Genomic DNA, 25815 nt, shown 5'->3' on the forward strand with positions numbered 1-25815 from the left:
ATGGAATCCCCGGTTCAGATCTTCCGCGGAGAGCCGGGCCCCACCTGCGCTCCGAGTGCCTGCCTACTCCCCAATGGCAGCGCTTGGTTCCCGGACTGGGCCGAGCCGGACAGCAAAGATAACGGCACTGCCAGCGCCGAGGACGCGCAGCTGGAGACCGCGCACATCTCCCCTGCTATCCCGGTCATCATCACCGCTGTCTACTCCGTGGTGTTTGTCGTGGGCTTGGTGGGCAACTCGCTGGTCATGTTCGTGATCATCCGGTGAGCACGGGGTCAGGGCGCTGCAGAGGTAGGGCGGGGCCGGGAGCGGGTCAGGGGCGGACAGCGGGCAGGAGGGTTGAGAACGTTTTCCTGGCGGTGTTTCGGAGATTCTCAGCGGGTGGGCTTTTAGAAGATTTCCTGGCTGTGGAGTTCACGCAGGGCGAATCCCAGCAGGCAGGGACATCTGGAAGATTTGAGAGCGACCAACCCCTTCACCCCGGGTCCCAAGCCCCAGCTTGGGTCAAGGGAAGTCCCAGGGTGGGGGCAAGGTCGAGGTCACCAGGTAAGGAAAGGAATCCTTACACGTGGCCTTTGGCTTGGTTGCCTGCACCAGGTTGGAGGGCTTTGTTTTGCCCCTTGAGAATACCTCTTAGGAAACATGTGAGACCCACTGAATGCATTGAAAGTAATTCAGAATTTCCTATGACTCATCAGACTAGTGTTAATGGCTTATGAAACACAGCCAATACACTATTTAGGGTTGTTGACAGCTATATAGGAGCCTTAATTAGGACTGCACTGCCATCTCATTCCTTTAGAAACGCTGACTTTTCCAAGGCAGCCCTCTCATATTTATTCTCTAACGTATGGGCCATGTAGCCTTCCAGAAATTGCCTTGGTGGTTTGGATTTTTCCCCTTCCCCCCTAATCATAAGATACTCAAGGTTTTATTTTAATTGCTCTTTTGTGGAATTTTCTTGAGGTCAACTTCCAATAATAGTGATCTGTGTGTATGCTAATTTTCTGATAGGTGAAGTGACTCTTATTTTAGAAAAGAAAAGGAAATGAAGCAACTTTGTTCTGAGTGCTTTTTGATATACAGGTGTTCCACTTTCTGGGAAACTTATTGCTTGGAAAGTACATCTTTGACAGGAAGCTTAAGAATGAAAACTGCAGAAGTCCCTATGAATTCAAGGGAGGATGCAAATAGCCCAGATTAGGGAGTAGAAAGGGTGAAAAACACATTTCTTCTTTTTTTTTATCCTGACTTTAGTTTTTTTTTTTTTTAAATCTTTTATTTATTATGAACTTTAAGTATGTGCATCTTTCTCTTGAGAAATCATCACAAAAAATAAGCTTGTTTATCAGTTATTTATTTATTGGCTTGAGAATATCAGGTCTTTTATCTCCATCTATGCTCTGAAACTAACAACCACCATTTAAATCTCCAAATACATACCACAAAGCTCATTTCACCTACAATGTGTGTGCATAGCTTTGTACCTTCAGTTTCCACAATTGTTTATTGCATGTCACAGGACTTGTATCACTGAGAGTCTGTACAAGATTGGGAGGTGGATATTTTGAAAGCAAAATTGTTGGCCAGCACCGTGGCTCAAAAGGCTAATCCTCCGCCTGCGGTGCTGGCACATCAAGTTCTACTCCCGGTCGGGGTGCCGGATTCTGTCCCCATTGCCCCTCTTCCAGGCCAGCTCTCTGCTGTGGCCTGGGAGTGCAGTGGAGGATGGCCCAAGTGCTTGGGCCCTGCACCCACATGGGAGACCAGGATAAGTACCTGGCTCCTGGCTTCGGATCAGCGCGGTGCACCAGCCGCAGCATGCCAGCCACAGTGGCCATTGGAGGGTGAACCAACGGCAAAGGAAGACCTTTCTCTCTCTCTCTCTCTCTCTCTCTCTGTCCACTCTGCCTGTCAAAAAAAAAAAAAAGAAAAAAGAAAAAGCAAATTGTCCATCCAAGAAGTTAGTAATCCCAGGACTAGTTTCCATTAAAGATTGTAGTAACAAAAAAAAAAAAAAAAAAAAAAAAAGAGAGAGAGAGAGAGAGAGAGAGAGAGAGAGAAAGAAAGCACAACTATATTCTAAATTACAATTGAAATTGTAAGAACTGTTTGCTGCTTTCTTGGCAATAAAATACTATTCCACAAGAAATAGACTTTAAGAAAAAATCAGCTTAGTTCCTACTAATCCCATATCTAGGTGCTCTTTTTGTTACTTGAATGATCACCTGAAGTTTTGAATTTGATGCTGCCCTACATCTTTTTTTTTTTTTTTTTTTGACAGACAGAGTGGACAGTGAGAAAGAGAGAGAGACAGAGAGAAAGGTCTTCCTTTTGCCATTGGTTCACCCTCCAATGGCCGCCGCGGCTGGCGCGCTGCGGCCAGCACACTGCGCTGATCCGAAGGCAGGAGCCAGGTACTTATTCTGGTCTCCCATGGGGTGCAGGGTCCATGCACTTGGGCCATCCTCCACTGCACTCCCAGGCCACAGCAGAGAGCTGGCCTGGAAGGGGGCAATGGGGACAGAATCCGGCACCCCAAGCAGGACTAGAACCCAGAGTGCGGTGCCGCAGGTGGAGGATTAGCCTGTTGAGCCATGGCACCGGCCATCTTTTTTTTTTTTTTTTAACATGGCACTGAAGACAAGGCTTAAAAAGGATGAAAAATACTAAAATAACATTAAATGATATATACAAAGATAGACCTGTGAAATGGAAGAAATAATGATTGTAGATTAACTAGGACTTTTAATGGATAGATTTTTCCAAAGATATCCAGACCTAAAATTTATTAAATGAGGATAAATTCATCTAAAAATATAAAAGAAGCTAGGTACCTAAGACAACATCATCCCTCTTCCCACTCATTTGCTGCTACTTGGGGGTTAAGTTTGAGAAGAAATGAAAAGTGCATAATTTTACTGCCCTTCTGCAATGGTGATCTACTAATTCTAAAATAAGAGTTCACTTAAATCTATAGGTAAGAGGGTGAAGGAAAATTTAAAATTTGTTCATACTGTTTGGTGGTTAAGGAATTGAAAAATAAAGCCTTTGAAGAAAAGTTGATGGACTTGGATTTATTTAGCTCAGGAAAAGAACAGACTGAAGATTTAAGAGGGCAGTGCTGTGTAGGGTTCAGATCCTAATCCCATAGTTCTTTGACTTCCTTCTTTGCAAGTTACCCTCAGTGAGCACTAAGATGCCCATACCCTGGATCCCCAGGCTTGTTAGATAACCCTCCCTCTAATTTCTTCAACATCCATTTTCCCACACACCACAAATTCCCACACAGGGCTATCTCCTTCCTTATCAAAGATGTTTAAAACTAATGAACCATTAATATGAGTTATTCAAAAAGTTAAGGAAAACACCGTGTAGAGATTAAAAAAAAATTTGCATTGCAATAAGCTCATCTTTTAATTTCATTTTCCATCAAATATTTGAAGTACCTTCCATGTTCCAGGCAATTAAAGGTACATACTTCAGGTGAATTATTTTATTTAACCTTCACAACCATGGGTATATTATTGTCATACCTTTTAACACATAAAGAAACTAAGTCAAAGCAGGGTAAATGACCAAGGTCATGTTTTACTAACTCATGGGGCCAGAATGATCCCAGCAACCTGACCCAGAGCCTGAGTTTTCATCCACCCTCTTACTCATTTATCACTGTAGAACTTCTACAAATCTTTGGTTACCTTCTTCCTTGGGGCATCTTCATTTTCTCCTAGGCAGTGTGTTCTTCTCTTACTCAGCCCATGCTCCATGAGCCCATACTGCAGTCTCTCTCTTCCCAACACATCCACCTGCTCTGCTTTGTGTCTTTCTGCCACTGTGTTTCACTGATGCCTTACCAATCAATCAAGCTCATGATTCACTTCATTTACTCCTATACTTGGCCCATTGAATGCTTTGGATAAAATCAAATTTTATCTTTTGTCAAGGCCAAGTCACTGTCTAAAGTGTGTATGACTTCAATTCTGCCTAGAAATTTTCATGTGCTCCTCTCCTATTTTGCATGAAAAACAAATTTTCATTTCCCTTAAAAAAGGAATGATTTCCAAGCTCTCCACCTGCCCATGTACCCCTCAAGTTCAGTGAATGGCTCTACCCAGGAGTTCAATGAAATACAAGAATCCACCCCCTGAAAGTGCCCATCTCTGCCTGTGCACACAGGCAGCCACTGTCCCCTCAGTGAGGAACTTTTCCTCTCAATCCAGTTCTCTGATCCTGAATTTTGAATCTCATTGTCTCATTGTAGAATCTTTGCCACACCAGGTATCTCCTTTCTACTGAGTCCACAATCTCTCTGTCTCCATTTGTTTTTGTCCCATCAGAACACAGACATACTCAAGTATCTGTCATCTTACAAATGGCAAGGCAATATCTACCAACTCTGTCTTTTTTCTGGCTTCTCTTAGCCAACAGTCCCTTCATATCCCTAACCATCATTGCTGAACAAGGAATAATCCCTGTTCTCTATTGTCTTCCAGCTGTTCCTGTCCTTGCCCTTGGGCTCTGCCCTCAGAGCAACAGTGCTCCTGTTCCAGTGCTGCTTTGAAGTTGGCTGTCCCTTGACAGTGGGGATTTAGCATGCTTGGCCAATCTTGTTTCCTGGCTTTCTTCAGCAGCATCCTCTGCTCAGCTTCCATTTACATTCTCTGGGCTTTGTTTTGGTTCCCTTCACAGAAACAGATTCCTCTTCCTCCAATGCATCTTACCTTTTTTAAAATGTGTATTTACTTGGGCAGTTTCTCTCTCTCTCTCTCTCTCTCTCACACACACACACACACACACACACATCTTCCATTGATTGTTCACTTCCCAAATGGCTGTAACAGTCATTTCTGGATCAGGTTGAAGGCAGGAGCTCCATCTTGGTCACCAGTGTAGGTGGCAGAGACCCAAGTATTTGGGCCATCATTTGCCACCTTCCCAAGTGCATTAGCCGCAAACTGGATCAGAAATGGAGCCACCAGGACTCTGTTATAGGATGCTAGCTTTGTAAGTGATACACTGTGCAATGGTGTAAGTGATGCTGCACCACAATGCCAGCCCTTCAAATGATCCTTAAAGGAACTCCAGGATCTTCTTGGCTGTCTTCTGTCTTTACTTCGTTTACTCTGTGTATTCATCAAGGTTTAAAAAGAGAAGCAGAGGTGGTAGGGAATATGAATGATGAGAGATTTCTCACAAGGAATTGGCTAGGCAAGTCTAAATTCTGTAGGGCAATGCAATGTATTGGTTATAATTTGATTATTTCACAAAGCTTTATGTGTTTGGATTTTATCACAATTGTGAGATATGAAGAGAATAAAAACAATTCATTGATAGTGTTTAGGTGTGGGGCCTCAGGGAAGTGAAGAGGATTAGACAAGGTCCCTTAGAGCCCCATGATTGAGTTCTAGTGGCTTTATAAGGAAATAGAGATTACATAAACACTCATGCATCCTGTGTTTTGTTGTGTGATGCTCTGTGTCAGCCAGAAAGCCATACAAAATATGAGGTAATCATTAGGTGAGGCCCCTAGACCTTGTACCTCTTTTCCTTATAAAGTTATCTGCCATGTGTATTTCATTATAGTAATCAAAATGGACAAATACAGACAGGAAACCGGGAAGGGCAAGCTGCTATTGGTAGGTGGAATTTCTTCTTGCTTTAGGGAGGCAGCTGCACCACCAGGGTCTTTCAGCTGATTGGATTGAGATAACTCGTTATCTGGGATGATCTTCCTTGCTTAAAGTCAGTTGATTATGGACTTTAATCATGTCTACAATGCACCTGAGCCACAGCACCTAGATGAGTGTTGAAAGACCCAGGTACTATAGCTTGGCCGAGGTGACACATCACACCAATGATCATACTCCTTTCAGTGGTTTCTGCTATTCTTTTGGCCATAACTATTACTGAATATCCTAAATGTCTGTCTTCCTCTCCCTGTTACCCATCCCTCTCTTCAGAATCATCAGCCCCCTTCCCTCTGGGTGGCTCTCCATAATGATCTCTCAGACACCCAGATGTATAAAGAATCTGTCTGCTGGGATTGGCATAACAACAGAAAATTAGCATCCCTGAATTCCAAGGTCAAGGTGTCAGCAGGGTTGGAGTCCTCTCAGGCTTCTCTCCTCGGCTATTAGGACATCTTATCCCTGTGCCCAACATGGTCTTCTCTCTGTGTGTCTGTGCCCCAATCTCCACTTCTTAAAAGGATACCTGTTGCATGAAGGCCTTTCAAAATGACATCATATTACCTTTTTTTTAAAATAAAAATTATTCAGTTGAAAGGGAGTGAGAGACTCCTTGTACTGAGTTACTACCTGAAAGGGTACATAAAGGGCTGCAACAGCTGGGGCTGGGCCAGGCCAAGGGCAGGAGCCAGGAACTCCATCCCAGTTCTACTGGTTGTCAGTGGGTGGCAGGAACTCAAGTACTTGAGCTATCATCTGCTAGCTCCCAGATACATTAGTGGGGAGATGCATTGGAAGTGGAGTAGCCAGGACTCGAACCAGCACTCTGATATGGGGTGTGAGTGTCTCCAATGGCAGTTTAACCTACTGCACCACAGTGCCCACCTCTCATTTTACTTTAATTACCTCTTTAAAGATCATGCTTGCAAACGCAGTCACATTCTGAGCTTTTGGGGGTTAGGACCTCAACATAAGAATTTTGTGGGACACAATTCAGCCCATAACTCTGCCCATCCTCTTTCTGTTTTCCCTAAGACAGCATCCTCCACAGGCTTCATTTCCCACATTAATTATGTCTATGTTGTCTTTGTTTAATAAAGAAAACCTGTACTCTGGTAAAAGTATATTTGTGAATTAATTGTTCAATAAATAAGGAAAATATTAAGAAAACAAGAGCAAGAATCAGAAAATTATTTACTTTCCCCTTTGCCTATTAGTTTCCATTCATTTGTCAGCACCACAACAAAGACCTCTAGAGTTAATCCTCTCCTGACCTCGACCTGAGAGTAGAAGACATTTGCTTCCCTGGAGTTCAGCCTTGGCAGTAGTGAAATTTCCCCAAAGGGGTCACTTTAAAAGGACCTTAGAGTAAAACAAAAATCACAAAAATATTGTGGAAATGGCTCCATTTCCTGAACTCAAATTTTTTCTCCAGCCCACCCAAGCTTGCTCCTAAATGGGAGGAAGAGCATTTGTTATGCGAGATGTTGAGTGGGAATTCTATGTTCCACTCTCTTAGACCATCTTAGTTTTTTGGTCACAAATACTGCCTCACTCTGGTAACCCCGAGTCATGTTGTTAGCAAAGTTGTGTTGCTGTCCCAGAGTCAGAAGCATGGGAAGGTGAAGGGTGACAATTTGAGTATCTGCCAGGAGCCTCCCTCTTCTAGCACATGTTTCTTGTTCCCTCTCCTCAAAATACTCATTGTGGTAGCTGTGTGTGCATATGTATATATATATATATATATGTATATATATGTGTATATATATATATATATATATATATATTCCATACTCTCACAAGTGTTAGTGTAACTCACCTGAGATCCTAGTACCATACCACATACAGAGAGGCATGACACAAAGGCAGAGGTACAATGGTAGCTGAATCATTTGCTGCTGTCTATTGATCTCAGTCTTATCTTGATCTTTGATTAAAATAATAGGTTCCAGGAGTGGTGTTGTGGTGCAGCAGGTTAAGCCACTACTTGGGATGCCTGTATCTCATATAGAAGTACCTGGGATGGAGTCCCATCACTGTTTCCAATCCAGTTTCCAGATAATACAACCTGGGATGCGGTGGATAATGGCTTAAGTGCTTGGGCCCCTGCCATCTATGGGGGAGATCCAGATGGAGTTCCAGGTTTCCGGCTTTGGCTTGACTCAGTCTTGACTGTTCTGGGCATTTTGGGAGTGCACCAGCAGATGGAAGATTCTCTCTCTCTCTCTCTCTCTCTCTCTCTCATTCTGTCTTTCTAATAGATAAAATAAACATTAAAAAAATCATAGGATTTAATTTTCATTAAATCCTTGAAAGCATTAAAATTGTCTTGAATGCAAATGTAGCAAAAGTAACTTTAGAAATTACTTCCCAAACAGCCCATTTTTCATTTCTCAAAGTAATATCTGCATATTTGCCAACATCTTAAAAAATAGAATTAGTTTCATAGTAACTGCTTACAGGGATTAGCTACAATGATATTCATATGATTGCAGTGGGAATTTAAAGCCTGTGGAACTGTTTCAGGAATCAGAGACTAAACTGGCACAATAAGAAAGGAAGATAAGGCAGGAGGGGAGGTAGGGTGAAGAGAAGAAAAAAAACAAGTCTGTGCTCTCAAGCTTTCAAGGACTCCAGGCAACATTGTAGCCTTCAAAATCGTTTCAAGATTGTGTTGACTTTATAGTTTTTTTCCCCCGATGTGCTGTCTTGGTTTGAGGAGGAGCTTATTTCTCACAGAAAGAGAAGAGCTCGTTTCCATTAATCATTCTGCTGGATCCTGAACAGCAGTGTTGTCTCAAGAACTCTGCCTTTGGCACCTCCTTCATTCAGGATGCACTCATTGCTGTTGCTTGGGAAGTCTGCTCACAGCTAAAACCTGTGCTAATGTCTCCTACCCTCATGTTTCCTACTTGACACACTAATCAGAATGCTTTTCTAGTGACAGAATTCACAGAATTGCATTATTTCTCTGACAAAATACCCAGCTCCTTGAGAAACTTTCAGCTCTGGATTCCTTTGTTTAATACACGTGGATTCTGAGAACTTTTGAGAAACAGGATAATACTTCTAAGACTTTTTTTCTCAGAGTTTTCTCATTCAGAACACGTGGCGGCAGTGGTATCCTTTGGGTTGCAATATGGGTTATTATGGCTGTGGCAGGTAATTAGTAGTAACAGCAATAACAACAGCAGCAGCAGTGGTGATGACAACAGAGGCTGGCATTCATGTACCAGATCCAATTATCTACGACCAGAGCCGGTGCTAAGTAATTCTATGCATGTCTCATTTAATCATTGTGACAATTGTATCAGATAATAGAAAGTTCTTAAAACACTGTGTGTCACATAATTAGTCATTAGTAAATGCTTAAAATGATTTTTTCCTTCTGATGGTTAAGGTACTCTGTGGCCTGACACCACTGATCCTATCTTTTCCAGCCTCCCATTAATCTGCAGCTCCTTCCCTGAGCCAGTTAAATCCATTGGCTCGCTGACCCCTGAGTGAGACACTAGCCATCAAATCTCTCTTGTCTGTCCAAACCCTTCTCAAAGCTCAAAGTCCTGCCAATTTCATGCTCACTACTTGCTGATCTTCTCTTTTGATGTATTCCTTTAGTTCTCATTAAATTTGGACTCAGTTTATGAGTTGGTTAATAACATCCTATGGGTCAAGGACTGCCAGTGAATTTATTTCCCAGTCTTCCTCAGAGTTCAGTATATTGCTGATAGGCACTTCAATAGGTGTGGAAAAAAATGAAAGGATAAATACTGAGAAGAGAGATGAATGTAAGTCGAGAAGAGACAGTATGTGTTTGCCAACATGACAGAACCAACAGAGAGATAAAGTCTAAAAATAGCTGAGTTCAATAAAACAAAAAGTGTGTTAGTTTTCAAAGGTATATCAAGATGAGGGTTTTATAAGGCCACTGTTGAGACTTAGCAGGTTAAGTTGCCACTTGTGACACCAGCAACCTGTAAGAGTGCTGTTTCAAGTCCCAGCTGCTCTGCTTCCAATCTAGCCACCTGCTAATTCACCCAGGAAGACAGTAGAAGATGACCCAAGCACTTTGACCCTTGTCATCCATATGAGAAACCTGGGTGGAGCTCTGGGCTCCTGGCTTTAGCCTGGCCCAGTCCTGGCTGTTGTGGCCATTTAGGGAGTGAAGTGAACCAGCAGATGGACAATCTCTCTCTCTCTCTCTCTCTCTCTCTCTCTCTCTCTCTCTCTCTCTCTCCCCCTCTCCCTCTCCCTCTCCATCTCCCTCTCCCTCTCCCTCTCCCTCCCTGTCTCTTCCTCCTTCTGTTGCTCTGCCTTAAAAAAAATAGATTAAATTTTGATTATACTGTTGTCATGAATATGGAAAGAAGTTCCTGATTAAAGCAGCATAATTTAATTTAACAAAACACAAACTTGAGCAGTGTACTTTCATTGCAAAGGCTGCTAATAACCCAGTACTTAACTCTTCTACTTGTGTGTTGTCAGAGTAGTACAGTATCCAAGTGGAAGGGGATGGAAGCCCTGAGATGGCTGTGTTGCAGGGCCAGTGTTCCTCCTTCTGGTGTCTCATTTGTAGGGTGGCAAATGTTGTGCTCTCCCAGAAACATGACTTGGTGATGTTGGTTCCTGACAACTCTGTGGATAACTTTGTTCACCTCACCATCACACAAGCACATATGGATGCTGATTTTGAGTTCGCTCTTCCATTTGCTGTAAATGGAAGTACAGTATCATGGCCTTGAGTTACCATGTCCTGGGGATATTTTTAACTAGTGGATGCCTCTTCCTGGCCTGCCCCTTGTTTCCTGTCCAGTGCACTGCACCATTCTTTCCAGGTTTGCAGCATTGTTGAGTTTAGCAAGGACAGCCCACAGAATTTGCTCTTTTCAAGCCATATGCTCTTGCAGTATGTATGCTAAAAAGTGCAGCCACTTGCTGCCAGCCCACCTCCAGATTTTCCATTTAAGCTAGAACTCCCACTCAGATGGGAGTTCTAACCATTTTACTTGAAATGGTTGTGGATTTTTGTAAAGCAGTGGAAATGTAAAATGATTTCATATACTATCATAGTAAGAAGACTTATTGCTTTTTCACCCATGAGTATACCATGAATGAAATGACTTACTATTGGTTAGTTGACCCAACAGGTCACCTAGACTATCCCCAAGAGTAAGAGTCTTGCTCTGTGTTCACATATTCTCAGGGTCCAGTCTAAAGAGAAGGTATAAAAGACTAGCAACAAATATTTGTGTAACTCATAGTTTATTCCTTGTGTTTATACCCACAAGCTCTCCCCTTACAAACATCTGTCTCTGAGCACCTTGGAAAAGGGTCCCTGCTGTGATATTCCTTCCAGAGCTTCCTTGAGGTCCTGTCTCTGCTGAAATGACAAACATCACCTAACACACTGAACATAACTTTATTCAAAAATGTGAGGGGAAAAAGACACACATCTGGGTCAACCAGAAGGTTCCTTGTGAGAATCATGTATGACACATACACAAAAGTCCAAATACCAGACTTTGTAAATTATGAAGTGTGGGGCAGAGTAGAGGTAAGAGTGCAGCAATAGGGATCAAACACTTCGGTCCGAATTTCTGCTATACTTTTTATCATGGGATCCCTTTGAGAATTTCAGGACAGCCTTCTGAGTTGCCTCTTCTGTAGAACAGAGGAACTAACATCTATCATATGGACTTACTGTTTGGGTTTAAAGAAGTAAAACTGCTGAGGAGTACAGCGAAGTGCCTAACACAGGGAGCTTTTCAAGATATACAGTTAGTAATGATTATTGCCCATGTTTACTCTGCTTATTCTGAGCTATAATGACAGAATTTGAATTATTTGTAAGTTCAAGACATGGGAAGTTTCTTTCATACGTTAGTTAGAAATATTTTGAGAAACCAGAAGCAAGCTATCACTAAACATTTTATGATTACTCAGAGATGCATACTACATTTATGGTAATTTGTATATCATTCTATTCATATTTTTCCAGTGTGTAAGGTCCCAGCTTTTGTTTTTACTCTCACCTTTTATATTCAAGCTGAATTGGGTAAACGTGATCATGACAGTGACTTAGAAACTATGTTCCCCTTTGATTCCTGTGTTAGTTAGCAGCTCCTCTCCACATGAGAACATGAAATATATCAGGCATATTCAATGGCTCAAGTGTAGTTCATTATCTTTGGAACTCTATGAGATAAGCGTTATATTTTCCACTTTACATTTTGAGAAACCGAGATTTTAGGATGACTAGTGGCCCTCTAAAGTCTACCCATTCAATGGATGGAAAAATGAGGACTAGAACCGAAGTCTACCTGACTTTAAAAAGCAAAGAATGCCAGCATATCTTCATAAAGAAAGAGGGGATATCAGGGCCACAAAATATGAGATGGGATAGAAAAGATATTGCCTGCTGGAATCTTTGCTAGATTTTTATTTAGAGGAAGTTGAAAGAGTAGAAGATAAGTTTTATAAAATGTATTTTTCAAACATAAAACTACATATTTGAGAAGATAATTCCTGAGTAGCATTTTTCAATGTCTCTCATTAGAAGCATTGACTTCTTTTGCAGTAACTACATTTGCTTAGTTATACCTGTGCATTTTGAAAGTCTATGCTGTGAACACTTGGCCATACTTATCAAGTCACTTTTTAAAACTTATGGGTCACTTAATAATGTGTAAATAAAATATGTACAGTCAAAATATGTTTTTACATAAGCTCCTCACTCCTCACTCCAGTACCTGTGTTTTTTGATATTGACCGAAGTTCTTTGGCTGCCTTTTCATTGAATTGACAAGAGACCAACATGTAACCCAGAGAAGGTTTACTGGGGGCTTGTGCTCCCACACAATGGAGATAGCATGGTACTGGCTCCCCAGTGGGAATTGAACAGGAATTTTTATTGGTCTGGGGAGGAGTGACTGTGCTCTTTCTGTTTCTGCCTTGTATTCTTTTGCATACAGTTCTTCAGTTTGAACTCAGCTCCATGTTCTGTGTAGGTGCAGTTGCTTCTTTTGCACATAACACACTCCAATTGACGGTGTTGCTCACTACTGCCACCTAAGAAGATTATATGTGGGTCTCACAGGGCTGTTGTGGGCTTGTAAGCTGGCTGAGGAAGTCACTAATTGGACATAAGGAGTCTTTTGTGGTGGTTAGAGTATGACTGCCCCCGATTGGTTTGGAGCTGGAGGTAGATACAAGGCAGGTTGGGAGGGGTTTGGCTGAATGAGGAGGCATCTTCCCATCCTGACTCATTTTTCAGTGCCTTCCCATCCCATCACAAACACATCCACTTCCTGACAAGGAGAGAGGAAGGAAAGGGGAAACTTAGATGGAAAGGAAGTGTTAGTGGATGCTGAGGGCAAAGTGTAATACTGTGGGTAAGATACTTTGGGTTAGGCCTTCTACTGCCTGGATACTGCAGGTTAGGTTTGTTTGTTTTTTTTTTTTTTTTTAAATCTGGCAGTTATTTATTTATTTATTTTCCTGTTAAGTCTTTGTATTTTTTTATTAAACTTTTATTTAATGAATATAAATTTCCAAAGTATAGCTTATGGGTTACAATGGCTTCCCCCCTCCCATAACTTCCCTCCCGCCCGCAACCCTCCCCTTTCCCGCTCCCTTTCCCCTTCCATTCATGTAAAGATTCATTTTCAATTCTCTTTGTATACAGAAGATCAGTTTAGTATATATTAGGTAAAGATTTCAACATTTTGCCCATATAGCAACATAAAGTGAAAAAACTACCATTGGATTACTAATTATAGCATTAAATAGCAATGTACAGCACATTAAAGACAGAGATCCTACATAATTTTTTTTCAAATTAATTAATTTTCTATGCCATTTCCATTTTAACACCAGGTTGTTTTTTTTTTTTTTTCATTTCCAATTCTCTTTATATACAGAAGATCACTTCAGTATATAATTAGTAAAGACCTCATCAGTTTGTGCCCACACAGAAACGCAAAGTATAAAAATACTGTTTCAGTACTAGTTATAGCACCACTTCGCTTTAGACGACACATTAGGGACAGATCCCACATGGGGTGTAAGTACACAGTGACTCCTGTTGCTGATTTAACAATTTGACACTCCTGTTCATGGCGTCAGTAATCTCCCTAGGCTCTAGTCATGAGTTGCCAGGGCTATGGAAGCCTTTAGAGTTCGCTGACTTTGATCTTATTCTGCTAGGGTCATAGTCAAAGTGGAAGTTCTCTCCTCCCTTCGGAGAAGGGTACCTCCTTCTTTGATGGCCCCGTTATGTCCTTATTTAACGAATTAGTCGTATATTGAATTTAGACTCAGCACTATTAGACTTCACATTAAACCACACTGCCTCCAAGAGGAGCCAGGGATGCACTCTCAGTAAATGGGAAGTGTTCTTTACATGGAAATTTATGCATTGAATGGACATAGATGAATTAATTGTGATAAAGTCTACAAACCCAAATTATTTAGGAAGTAATTAACATAATGATTTTTCCAATATACTTTGGCTCTTGACTTTTGAAAATCTGATGGTATAGTCTGGAATGTTTAAGCTCTATAGATCTTGGAGAAAACATTCTCTAAACAAAGCCATCCTTTTAATTCAGTTTTGATGGAAAATAAAATTGTTCTAAACTTCATTTTATAATGGAAAGAATGATTCGAGTTTATAAAGAATCTTTCTGATCCACCTTGAAAATTGCTGTCCCTTCCAATGAAAGATGAGACAAATGATATATTTTAAAAATTTCTCATTTTGCAAAATTTCTCAAGAGTAAAGAAAGATAGAATTATTTCTCACCTACTCTACTGGACTACATTTAGTGCTATGGCTTCTATAAGAAGAACTCAGGCTGTTTTGTTTATGTAATACATTTTAAATTAAAAACCAGTGGTGCAGTAGCAAACAAAAATCAATATACCTAACTGTATTTTAGCCACTGAAATTGTATACACTTAAAAATTGAAAACTATTTAGCATTAAAAACATTATTGTTGTAATGATTGATTTTTCAAACTAACCCTGAGGAAAAAATATTTTATTATTGTTTTACACAAAAGAAAGCAAAAAAGGTATATACCAATGCTTGAAGTTGAGCAACATTGGGTCAAAATTAATTATAATCCACAAAATAAAAATTACATTACATGCAAGTCTGTTGAAAGGATCTTTCTGCATATTCAACTGTGTATCTATCTATGTTATCTTGTTTGACTTCTTAAAAACGGTGTACTTCTTTTAAAGACAGACTGACAGAGAAAGGAAGAGGTAGAAGAAGAGAGAGAGACAGAGTCCCCCATATGCTGGTTCAATCCCCAAATATCTACAACAATCAGGACTGAGCCATGCCAAAGCCATGAGTCAGGAACTCCAAGCAGGTCTTCCAAATAAGATGAGGGGCAGGGGCCAAAAAACTTAAGCCTTCTTATGCTGCTTTCCCAGGAACATTAGCAGGAATCTGGATCCCAAGCAGAGAAGCTGGGACTCCATCCAGCACTCACATGTAGGATGCCTGCATCTCAAACAGCAGAACCAGTTCCATGTCTTTTTTATTTAAATATTTTTGAACAAAGTCCTAGAATAAAAGCTAAATAAAGTCATAGATCTTTTTTCTTATTACCCTAAATGACTAGAACAGTTATTTTACACGTTAGACACTCAGCGAACATGTAAAGGATAAGTGAATGAAAAAGTAAACACAATAATCCAAAGCTATTTACTTTATGGGTTTTACATGAGGATAGAGGAAAATGCTATTGTCTCTTGTCTTTTAGATACACAAAAATGAAGACTGCCACCAACATTTACATATTTAACCTGGCTTTGGCAGATGCTCTAGTTACTACAACCATGCCCTTCCAGAGCACAGTCTACCTGATGAATTCCTGGCCATTTGGAGATGTGCTGTGCAAGATAGTCATTTCCATCGACTACTACAACATGTTCACCAGCATCTTTACCTTGACCATGATGAGTGTAGACCGCTACATCGCTGTGTGCCACCCTGTGAAGGCTTTGGACTTCCGCACGCCCTTGAAGGCCAAGATGATCAATATCTGCATTTGGCTCCTGTCATCCTCTGTTGGCATATCCGCGATAGTCCTCGGAGGCACCAAAGTCAGGGAAGGTGAGTGCTCTCGTTTTCACCCTGTTTGTGAAGATGACTTCTGATCATACAAACTTAATTCAGAAGTGAGCAGAGCACAACTAAGGAAAAAAGCCAAAAGAGAGTGGGAAGGAGTTATGTAAATACAAGGGTACTTGAAAACAGTTCACGGAAAAATTGAATTGAAAGGCAGTTTAGTTTGGTGCAAACATATTTTGAAATTCATGCATTGTTTCTTTTATTTTCCTTTTTTCACATATTTTATTTTATTTTTAACTTTTATTTAGTAAATATAAATTTCCAAAGTACAGTTTATGCATTGCAATGGCTTCCCCCCCCATAACTTCCCTCCCACCCGCAACCCTCCCATCTCCCTCTCCTTCTCCCATTCCATTCACATCAAGATTCATTTTCGATGATCTTTATATACAGAAGATCAATTTAGTATATATTAAGTAAAGACTTCATCAGTTTGCACCCACATAGAATATAAAGTGTAAAATACTGTTTGAGTACTAGTTATAGCATTAAATCACATTGGACAACACATTAAGGACAGACATCCTACATGAGGAGTAAGTACACAGTGACTCCTGTTGTTGACTTAACAATTTGACACTCTTGTTTATGGTGTCAGTAATCTCCCTAGGCTCTAGTCATGAGTTTCTTTGTTTCTTTTTTAATAATACATTTTTTCCACAAACCTTTTGAGGACCCACCATAGAACCCCTACACCTGTGAAGATGGAAAACACATCGATTTTGTGTCTCTCCCTTCTCTGAACACAGAGTAGAATATAGACAACACAAGACCACAGGCACTCGGCTCTTCTGTTCTAGAAGTGCTTCTCAGAATCTGGAGGGGTGAAGACCAAGTAAATAAGGTTGCACTTTTGGAACACAACGTAGAGATTCCAGGCACAACTTCTAACTCTTTTTCATTCTCTGTAACGAGGAACCTAACTCATTAGAGGCTTATTCAGGTTCTTGTCTCCTTTTCCTTAAAGAATTTCTGCACACCACTGTCTTGTTGTTTATCTGTAGGTCATTCAAAGCAAGCTTCAAAAGTTGATGTTAACCACAGATGGGCAAAATCATTCTGTTTTGGACATATTTGTTCTTGCCCCAAGGAAATAGGATGATTGATGTTCTCCCTGTAGTTCTTATTCTGGACTGCACATTGAAATCCCCTTAGATACTTTAGAAAACACTGCTATTGGAGTCCAGCCCCTGGAGGGTCTGGTTTAACTAGTGTGGCATGGATGTCAGGACATTTAATATGTCACCATATGATTCTGGCCTGCATCCAAGATAAGAACTACTGTTCCAGGAGTTTTACTTTACTAGAAAAAGAGAAAACTATGGACATATCTCTGTTTCTAATAGAAATTCACTTTTGGGGGGGGAGTAGAACAGTCACTCTGGACTTTACAACGCTATTTGGGGCTCCAACAGGAGTCTAAATGCTCCAATTTATTGGGGAGATTCGTGATACTTGTGAGAACAGAAAATTGAATATGTGTGGTAAGAACTTTTCAGGTAACAGTAAAAGGGCTGGCACTAAAATCATAGCTTATTTTTCATGATGCATGTTTTTCTTTTCTTTCCTTTCCTTTCCTTTCCTTTCCTTTCCTTTTATTTTCTTTTCTTTTCTTTACTTTTCTTTTCTTTTTTTTTGACAGATAGAGTTAGACAGTAAGAGAGAGAGACAGAGAGAAAGGTCGTCCTTCCGTTGGTTCACTCCCCAGATGGCCACAATGGCTGGAGCTGTGTTGATCTGAAGCCAGGAGCCAGATGCTTCTTCCAGGTCTCCCATGTGGGTGCAGGGGCCCAAGCACTTGGGCCATCCTCCACTGCCTTCCTGGGCCACAGCAGAGAGCTGGACTGGAAGAGGAGCAACTGGGACTAGAACCTGGCTCCCATATGGGATGCTGGCACCACAGGCAAAGGATTAACCAAGTGAGCCACGGTGCCAGCCGATGCATGGTTTTTATAGACAAATTTTTAGAGCAGCTTTAGGTTTATGGCAAAGTTGGATAAAAAGTATAGAGTTTCCCTATAGCTCCCACTTTCACACTTGCACAGTCTCCATGACTATCAATGTCTCCCACCAGAGTAGGACATTTATTAAAACTGATGAATGACAATGACACATTATCACCCAGAGTCCATGGCTTATACTGGGGTTCACTTGGGGGGCTATATATTCTGTGGGTTTGTACACATGTATGATGACATGCATCCTTTTCCTAAAAAACCTTCCTTCCTCTCTCTTTCTTTCTTTCTTATTAATTAATTCATTTGAAACTCAAAGAGGAAGAGACAAAGAACTCCTGTATATTGGTTCATTCCTGCAAATGCCTGCAGCAGCTGGGACTGGATCAGGCTAAAGCCAGGAGCCAGGGCATCAATCCTGGTCTCTCATATAGGTGACAAGTACCCAACTGTCTGAGCCATTACCTGCCGCCTCCCAGGATATGCATTAGCAGAAGGTGGAATCAGGATCAGTCAAGACTCAACTCAGGCACTCCAACATGTGATACTGGTGTCCCAAGCAGCATTGTAACCTTAGACCAAATCTCCACCTCTTGTACCCCTTGTTTTTTAATGAGGCATGATCTGTTTCTTTTGAAACTATTAAATGAGTTTCCAGCAAAGCCACAGCAGATAATAAGCTATAATATTTGGTAACTTTCAAGAAATGCCCAACTTTCTCTATCAGATAAACATTTTCAAATATGATTAATCACATGCAGGATTTTGTTTCCTCATACCTATGAAAAATGAAAATAAATTGCAGGGAACTCTTCAGAGACCTAGGTGTTTGTGTGTAACAACTCCAATTGGAGAGGAGATGCTGCATATCCACTGTGAGCACAAGGAGAATGGGCTGAAGAATAAAGATGATCGTCCCAGGACAAATGAAGAGCTGATTTTTATATTTTATATTTCACGGTAGACTTAATCACTACATTCCTTCTAATCATTGTCAGAAAATAACATCCTAGAGTAAATGGATTTCAATTAGGCTTTTGAAAGAGGAAATGAAGATGTGGCTTTCCCAGGAAGAAGTCATTATAGATAAATGTGTGCAGATGCAACGGGAGAAAAGCTCCACCAGTTTGGGAAGAAGATTAATTTGTGCAGCAAAACAGAGAGGAAAATGGGAGGAAATTAAAGTGGACTTGTTTTCCATTGCAAATATTACACTCAAGTGTTGCTTATCACTATTTCATCCATGAGGAAGGACCAAGACAAGGAGAGTTCTGCCTGCTCTGTACTTCTTGATTGCTCAGAAGCAGGAGAAAGTGTGGACTGCTTTGTGCTTGGGAACAGTGAGCTCCCATGCAAATAGTTTAAAAGGTACTGATCCTGAGACCCTGCTCTTTCTAATATGAAGGTTCCTACAAAATAATACTACCCAGCCAACAGAAGAAGAACAAATGAAACTATTTCCTAAGTATCATATATAGGTATTTGTTTTATCTGAATTACATATTAATGTTACCAAGATGAAAAATACGTCTGATTTACATAGAAATCTTACATTGATGATTCTTTTTTTCCAGTTCTCTGTCATGCTTCATTTTCCCTCGTCTCTTCCTTTACTTTTTCCTCCTCCTTCTCTTCCAGAAGTGTTACCCATGTTTCAGTAATGCCCTTCATTACAGCACATGCAGTTGGTTCCATTAAATCACAACACTGGGGTCATATTTAGACAAATATTTACCTGAATAAAACAATTAATGTTTACTAGACAAGTTGGCTGTTTTTAAACTTAATGGCAAGGTTTAAATATTTAGTCATTTATTACAAATAAACATTAGCTTTTGTTGCCAGTGCATTAGGTCTTGGAGAACTGTTAATAAATGGAAACATTTTATAAGTAAGTGTCATGCAGTAAATTAACAATTAAGCTCTTTTGAAAGCCATCATTAGATAAGCAATGTTGTTGTATAATCTTATTTATTCTACAGCATCCTGTGTATTAATAGTAAGTGGCGATTTGCTAGCTTCAGTGTTCTGTGCAAAGATAGCCTGGGTAATACAATATGGATATGCAGTTGTTTCTAATTTGATGATGTCCATCAGGTAATATCATCTCATTCTTATTGGACCTTTGCAATCACAGTGATTAAAATTCACATTCAGAACACTCTGCATCTATGGGAACAACAATAACAAGCTTTGTTGGTTTTGTTCTCCTGTAGATGTGGATGTTATCGAATGCTCCTTGCAGTTCCCGGATGATGACTACTCCTGGTGGGACCTGTTCATGAAGATCTGCGTCTTTGTCTTTGCATTTGTGATCCCCGTGCTCATCATCATCGTCTGCTACACCCTCATGATCCTGCGCCTGAAGAGTGTGCGGCTCCTTTCTGGCTCCCGAGAGAAGGATCGTAACCTGCGCCGGATCACCAGGCTTGTTCTGGTGGTGGTGGCAGTCTTTATCATCTGCTGGACCCCTATCCACATTTTCATCCTTGTGGAGGCACTGGGCAGCACTTCCCACAGTACGGCTGCTCTCTCCAGCTACTACTTCTGCATTGCGTTGGGCTACACCAACAGCAGCCTCAATCCCATCCTCTATGCCTTTCTTGATGAAAACTTCAAGCGGTGCTTCAGAGACTTCTGCTTCCCCATTAAGATGAGGATGGAGCGACAGAGCACCAGCAGAGTCAGAAACACCATCCAGGATCCTGCTTACATGAGGGATGTTGATGGGATGAACAAACCAGTATGACTAGTCGTGGAGATGTCTTCTTACCTTTCTTCTGGTAGAGAAGAGTTCAATGATTTGGGTGTCACCCAGATAACTACAGCAGTCTGAGATGGAGAGGAAGAATTTTTAACAAACTTTTAGAAACCTCAAGGTCTAAGTTGTAAGCTGCAGGCTGCATTAAGAACCCAGGTCATTGGGAGCATCAAGCAGTAGAGAGGAAGTTCAAAACTCTGGGAGGCAAATGTGCTCTTCTCTAGGGCAGGGAAGCAAGACTGACTCCAGGTTTCTTTGGTGAACCATGAAATGGGCCTTTACATTCTGGGTACCTAGATTTAGTTCAGCACTCATCTGCTGTGGCCTTCCTATGCAATGTAGTGACAAAGCTCTGTTTAAGAAGAAAGGAAGAGAAAACAAAGTAAAGTGTTGTTTCAGAACTTAGTGAACATCCAATCCAGATATCTGATATTGACAGCAACAATCTAAAGAAAAAATAGAAATAAAAAGAACCTCTTCTAGGGCTTATGCTCAGCTTGCTTTATGCTGTATGGACATGCATTTCCTTTGCCTGTGTGGTTAGAACTCTAGCTGAAGTATGAATTGGAACCATAACTGAAGTATCTGAAGTTCATGTACAGTAGAACATTTTCTTGATATTTATGAACTTACTTAAACATATAAAAGTTGATTTCTGATCCTGTAATTTCTTTAAAAAGCTATAGATGTTATTATTTTTATTTTAGCATAGTATTCTGTTAAAAAAACATCTGATAAAGCATGCCCTGCTGTCACGAAATATAAAGTGGCTTAAATACCATAAGTGTATATAGTTGAATCTGTAAATAATATTCTATGTGCAAATAAGAAATGGGCTTGCCTTCTAGCCAGGAAATTTCTCAAGTGCATACTAATTATCTTCCCCAAGTTATTAAAGGTTAAAGCTGAGATACTTTGTCACAACAAAAGCTACTCTCTGGGAATCAGTCACAGTGCTATCACTTCCAGGCCCCATGAGCACCAATTAGTCCTTTAATAGTGCTCATAACTCACATGGTAATGGATCCCACAACTTTTTACTCCCAGTTGTAACCTTGGCAGAACCTAGATTATTTGCAGCATCTCTTTATGAATATTACCAGAGTCTCTGTTTTCATAGAAGAGATTCTCTTTGATTTATGTAGATCTCAAGATATTATTTTGTGTCTTTCAAAAGGAAGTAGAATTGCTCAAAGAGGCTTGGATGCACCTTTCAGAGTATTCTCTGAACAACACGTCTGCTGAGGACGAAGCTATATACGGCACATTTAGGGTAATTTTGCTAAAGCTTCCAGAGGATACAAAAATTCCCTCCTGTCCCCTGAAACTTATGGTTTCAGAGGTAATGGCCCTTTCTGTAATTTACCTGGGAAGAAGGGGGGGTAATCACAAATAACACCCATTGCCACGCCTATATCTTATTAGGCAGCATTATGTTGAATTCAATACAAAAATTAGATGTATAGACCTACAGAACTATAGACACCACTGTTTCTAAAAGCTCTGTTCACCGAGCATTTTCTTTCTAGTGAATGACTTCTCTCCTGGTGGAAACAGTCTTTGTATTGAAAGTTTTACATGTGGCTTCAGGATTGCACCACGTTCATGTTTGTCCCTATTTTAGATTTGCATGGCATCCATGACTCATGAGGGCAAGTAGCACTGAAGGACTTGCCTAATGAAAATAAAATGCTTCCTTGAATATTTCTTAAATTTTATTAAAATTCTTAGGTGTTCATGGCATTATTATAATTGAAGGTGGGTAAGAATGGCTTAAAAGTTGGTTGACATGAACCTTGTAGTTAAAAACCTTGGTTGCAATAAAACAGGGATATCCCCACAAAGAGTAGTTCCAGGAACAAACACTACTGAGATAGAAAACATAAAATCCCTATGGAAAAGCAAAACCTTTGAGATTTTCTTGGTGGACTCTTAACCATGGCTAAAATGTAACAGAGATACAATGATGGAATCAAGCAAAAGTTCTATTTAAAGAACAATTCCATATCAATCGCTGTGATTGGTGTCTGAATTCTTGCCTGATTATCCTGCAACTTTTCTTATGTAAGTATACAGCCTACAAGAGGAGAGAAATATGTCTTGTGTCTGCATTGGGTGTTCCAAGCTTCTTGATTATTGTTAAAACTGACTTCCCTCAAACTGAAAGAGGAGAGAGAAGATGAAAATATTGCATTAAGGGCATTGCTTTTAAAAAAAGGGAAACACATTTGATAGTAAAAATACCACTCAAATGTGTTTCTTTGTCAAAAGTGTGTAGGGTGTGTGTGTGTGTGAGAGAGGGAGAGACAAAGAGAGAGAGGAAATGGAGAGAGGGAGAGGGCACATACATGCATGTGCCTGTGTGTACTACTGAGAAGCAGTGAGAACATCACCATTTGTTCACTATTACCACACAATGCATTTGTCCAAACCCCATGGCCTCTCAGAGACCTCCCATTTCTGGATATATTCCCTTTTGTTCACCTCAAATAGAGGGTTCCCTCTGATGTGTCTCATTGAGACTGGAATTGCTCATTTCTAACCTTGAGATCAACTGCATGAACAATTTTTGGAAGACAGGTCCTCCTGAAGGTCATGGAAAGTACAGAGAGTTGAACTGCCTGTGGAAGAGGCAGCATCAAGGATGCAACCAAACCTCTAGTGGCGACAAGTGTGAAAACATTGTATCTCAGACATTTATAAAGCTAGACACATCCTCTATGCAAGCAGTTCAAGACAAAGCTCCAGGCTTAGTACTAAGAAAGGGAGCATGACCTGGAAAAAAATCAAGGAATATTTACATGTATCTAAAGTAAGCGGTTCTATTCTGTGATACAATATTGCTACCTAGCAGTTCTTAAATTTGTAAAACTTTCATTTATGAATAATTTTTGAGAGGTCAAGAGACAGTGAGAGATAAATAAATGATAGATAGATAGATAGATAGATGATAGATAGATAGATATTTAAATAGCTCCCAATTAGTGTTTCATTCCTCAAATGTATGAGGGCTAGGCCAAGCCAGAGTCAGGATCCCATTCCAGTTTTCCCATGAAGATAGCAAAAACCCAGTTATTTCAGCCAGGATCTGCATTAGCAGGAAGCTAGAGTCAGAAGCCAGAGGTGGCTGTTGAACCCAGGTACTCCAATATGGGATGCAGGCATCTTAATTGGTGTTATAAACACAAGGATGAATTCCTGCTCCTATATATCTATTATATGGTTCATCTAGTAGTGGGGCATAATAAAATGACTAAATAAAAGGAATGAATTTCATTGATTTTAAATTAAAGTATTTTGAGGAGAAAACTCACAAGTTTGTACGTCCATTAAATGAGATATATTTTCTAAGCAAGATTGGTTTGGATGAGTCAGCATAAATGTGAAAATCTTGTCCAAAAAGGGCATAACCTTGCTTTCCCTAAGGTAATTTTCTTCTTTGGAACAAAAGTGCATTCATATATTCTTTATTATAGTGTGTAGTATTTATATCTTATACTTCCAGAAGATGATCATTATGCATTATATATATATATATATGATTGTGTGTCTTGCAATAAAATAAAAATGTACCTGTTAAAAATAACAAGAAAATATTGTGGCAAATCATTTCTTCTTCAATGACTTCAATGATGCTGCCCTTCAGAAATAAAAACAATACTAATTGTTTCTCAAAATTGTAAGAGTTACTCTAGGGTTTCATTCATGACAATGATATGGATGATTAATGGAAAAGAATAAACATTTAATAGTTACACTATGATTTGACATCCCCAGACCCATGATTTAACAAAAAACAAAATTCACCTGTTTTCCCAGTAATGCTGTCAAGATACCAGAATCAATGTTGAATATCTCCCTCCCAGTGAAATCTACTTTTTCTCTTTTTTTTTAGATTTTTTTTATTTTTTCTCTTTTTAAACATACAAAACTCAGAATCAAATTATCCCTTTAATAAAGGCACAAGGAATGCAAACTCAGCTTAGAAACAGACAGCCTTCTGCCTTGCACCCTCTATAATATAACCACACGAGCACGATGAATTATCTCTTTTTAAACCTCCTGATAGTTGTATGCACAAAGGCAGTTTAAAATTGGCACCTTGACAACAGAACTATTTTTTTAACTTTTATTTAACAAATATAAATTTCCAAAGTACAAATTTTGGATTACAGTGGCTTTCCCCCACCCATAACTTCCCTTCCACCTGCAACCCTCCCATCTCCCGCTCCCTCTCCCATTCCATTCACATCAAGATTCATTTTCGATTATATACAGGAGATCAATTTAGTATATATTAAGTAAAGAGTTCAACAGTTTGTACCCACACAGAAGCACAAAATGTAAAGTACTGTTTGAATACTAGTTATAGCATTAATTCACATTGGACAACACATTAAGGACAGAGATCCTACATGAGGAGTAAGTACACAGTGACTCCTGTTGTTGACTTAACAATTTGACACTCTTGTATATGGCATCAGTAATCACCCTAGGCTCTTGCCATGAGTTGCCAAGGCTATGGAAGCCTTTTGAGTTTGCCGACTTCGATCTTATTCTGACAGGGTCATACTCAAAGTGGAAGTTCTCTCCTCCCTTCAGAGAAAGGTACATCCTTCTTTGATGACCTGTTCTTTCCACTGGGATTTTACTCAAAGAGATCTTTCATTTAGGTTTTTTTTTTTTTCAGAGTGTCTTGGCTTTCCATGCCTACAATACTCTCATGGGCTCTTCAGCCAGATCCAAATGCCTTAAGTGCTGATTCTGAGGCCAGAGTGCTGTTTAGGACATCTGCCATTCTATGAGTCTGCTGTGTGTCCCACTTCCCGTGTTGGATTGTTTTTTCCCTTTTTTAATTCTATCAGTTAGTATTAGCAGACACTAGTCTTGTTTATGTGATCCCTTGAATCTTCGACCTATCAGTATGATCAATTTGAACTGAAATTGATCACTTGGACTAGTGAGATGGCATTGGTACATGCCACCTTGATGGGATTGAATTTGAATCCCCTGACACCTTTCTAACTCTACCATTTGGGGCAAGTCAGCTTGAGCATGTCCCAAATTGTACATCTCCTCCCTCTCTTATTCCAACTCTTATATTTAACAGGGATCACTTTTCAGTTTCACCCTTCCTTGCAAAATATGACTTCTAGGTAGCCAATGAGAAAGCACAGCTAGTCTCCTGGGAAGTTCATATATTAGAGCTTGTCCTTACCCCTGGGGAGAGAAGACTAATCCCAGATAAGATACAAGCCATG

At 40.1% G+C, this 25815-nt stretch overlaps 1 protein-coding gene across 1 annotated transcript; it reads left to right on the forward strand.

The window, feature by feature from the left end:
- On the forward strand, positions 1-20542 carry OPRK1 (opioid receptor kappa 1). The gene is made up of 3 exons (XM_062189590.1): positions 1-263; positions 15468-15820; positions 20010-20542. The coding sequence occupies exons 1-3, from the start codon at positions 1-3 to the stop codon at positions 20540-20542; spliced, it is 1149 nt and encodes a 382-aa protein (XP_062045574.1).
- The last annotated feature ends 5273 nt before the right edge of the window (positions 20543-25815 follow it).

Source organism: Lepus europaeus, chromosome 4, assembly GCF_033115175.1.
Source record: "Lepus europaeus isolate LE1 chromosome 4, mLepTim1.pri, whole genome shotgun sequence".
Classification (NCBI taxonomy): domain Eukaryota; kingdom Metazoa; phylum Chordata; class Mammalia; order Lagomorpha; family Leporidae; genus Lepus; species Lepus europaeus.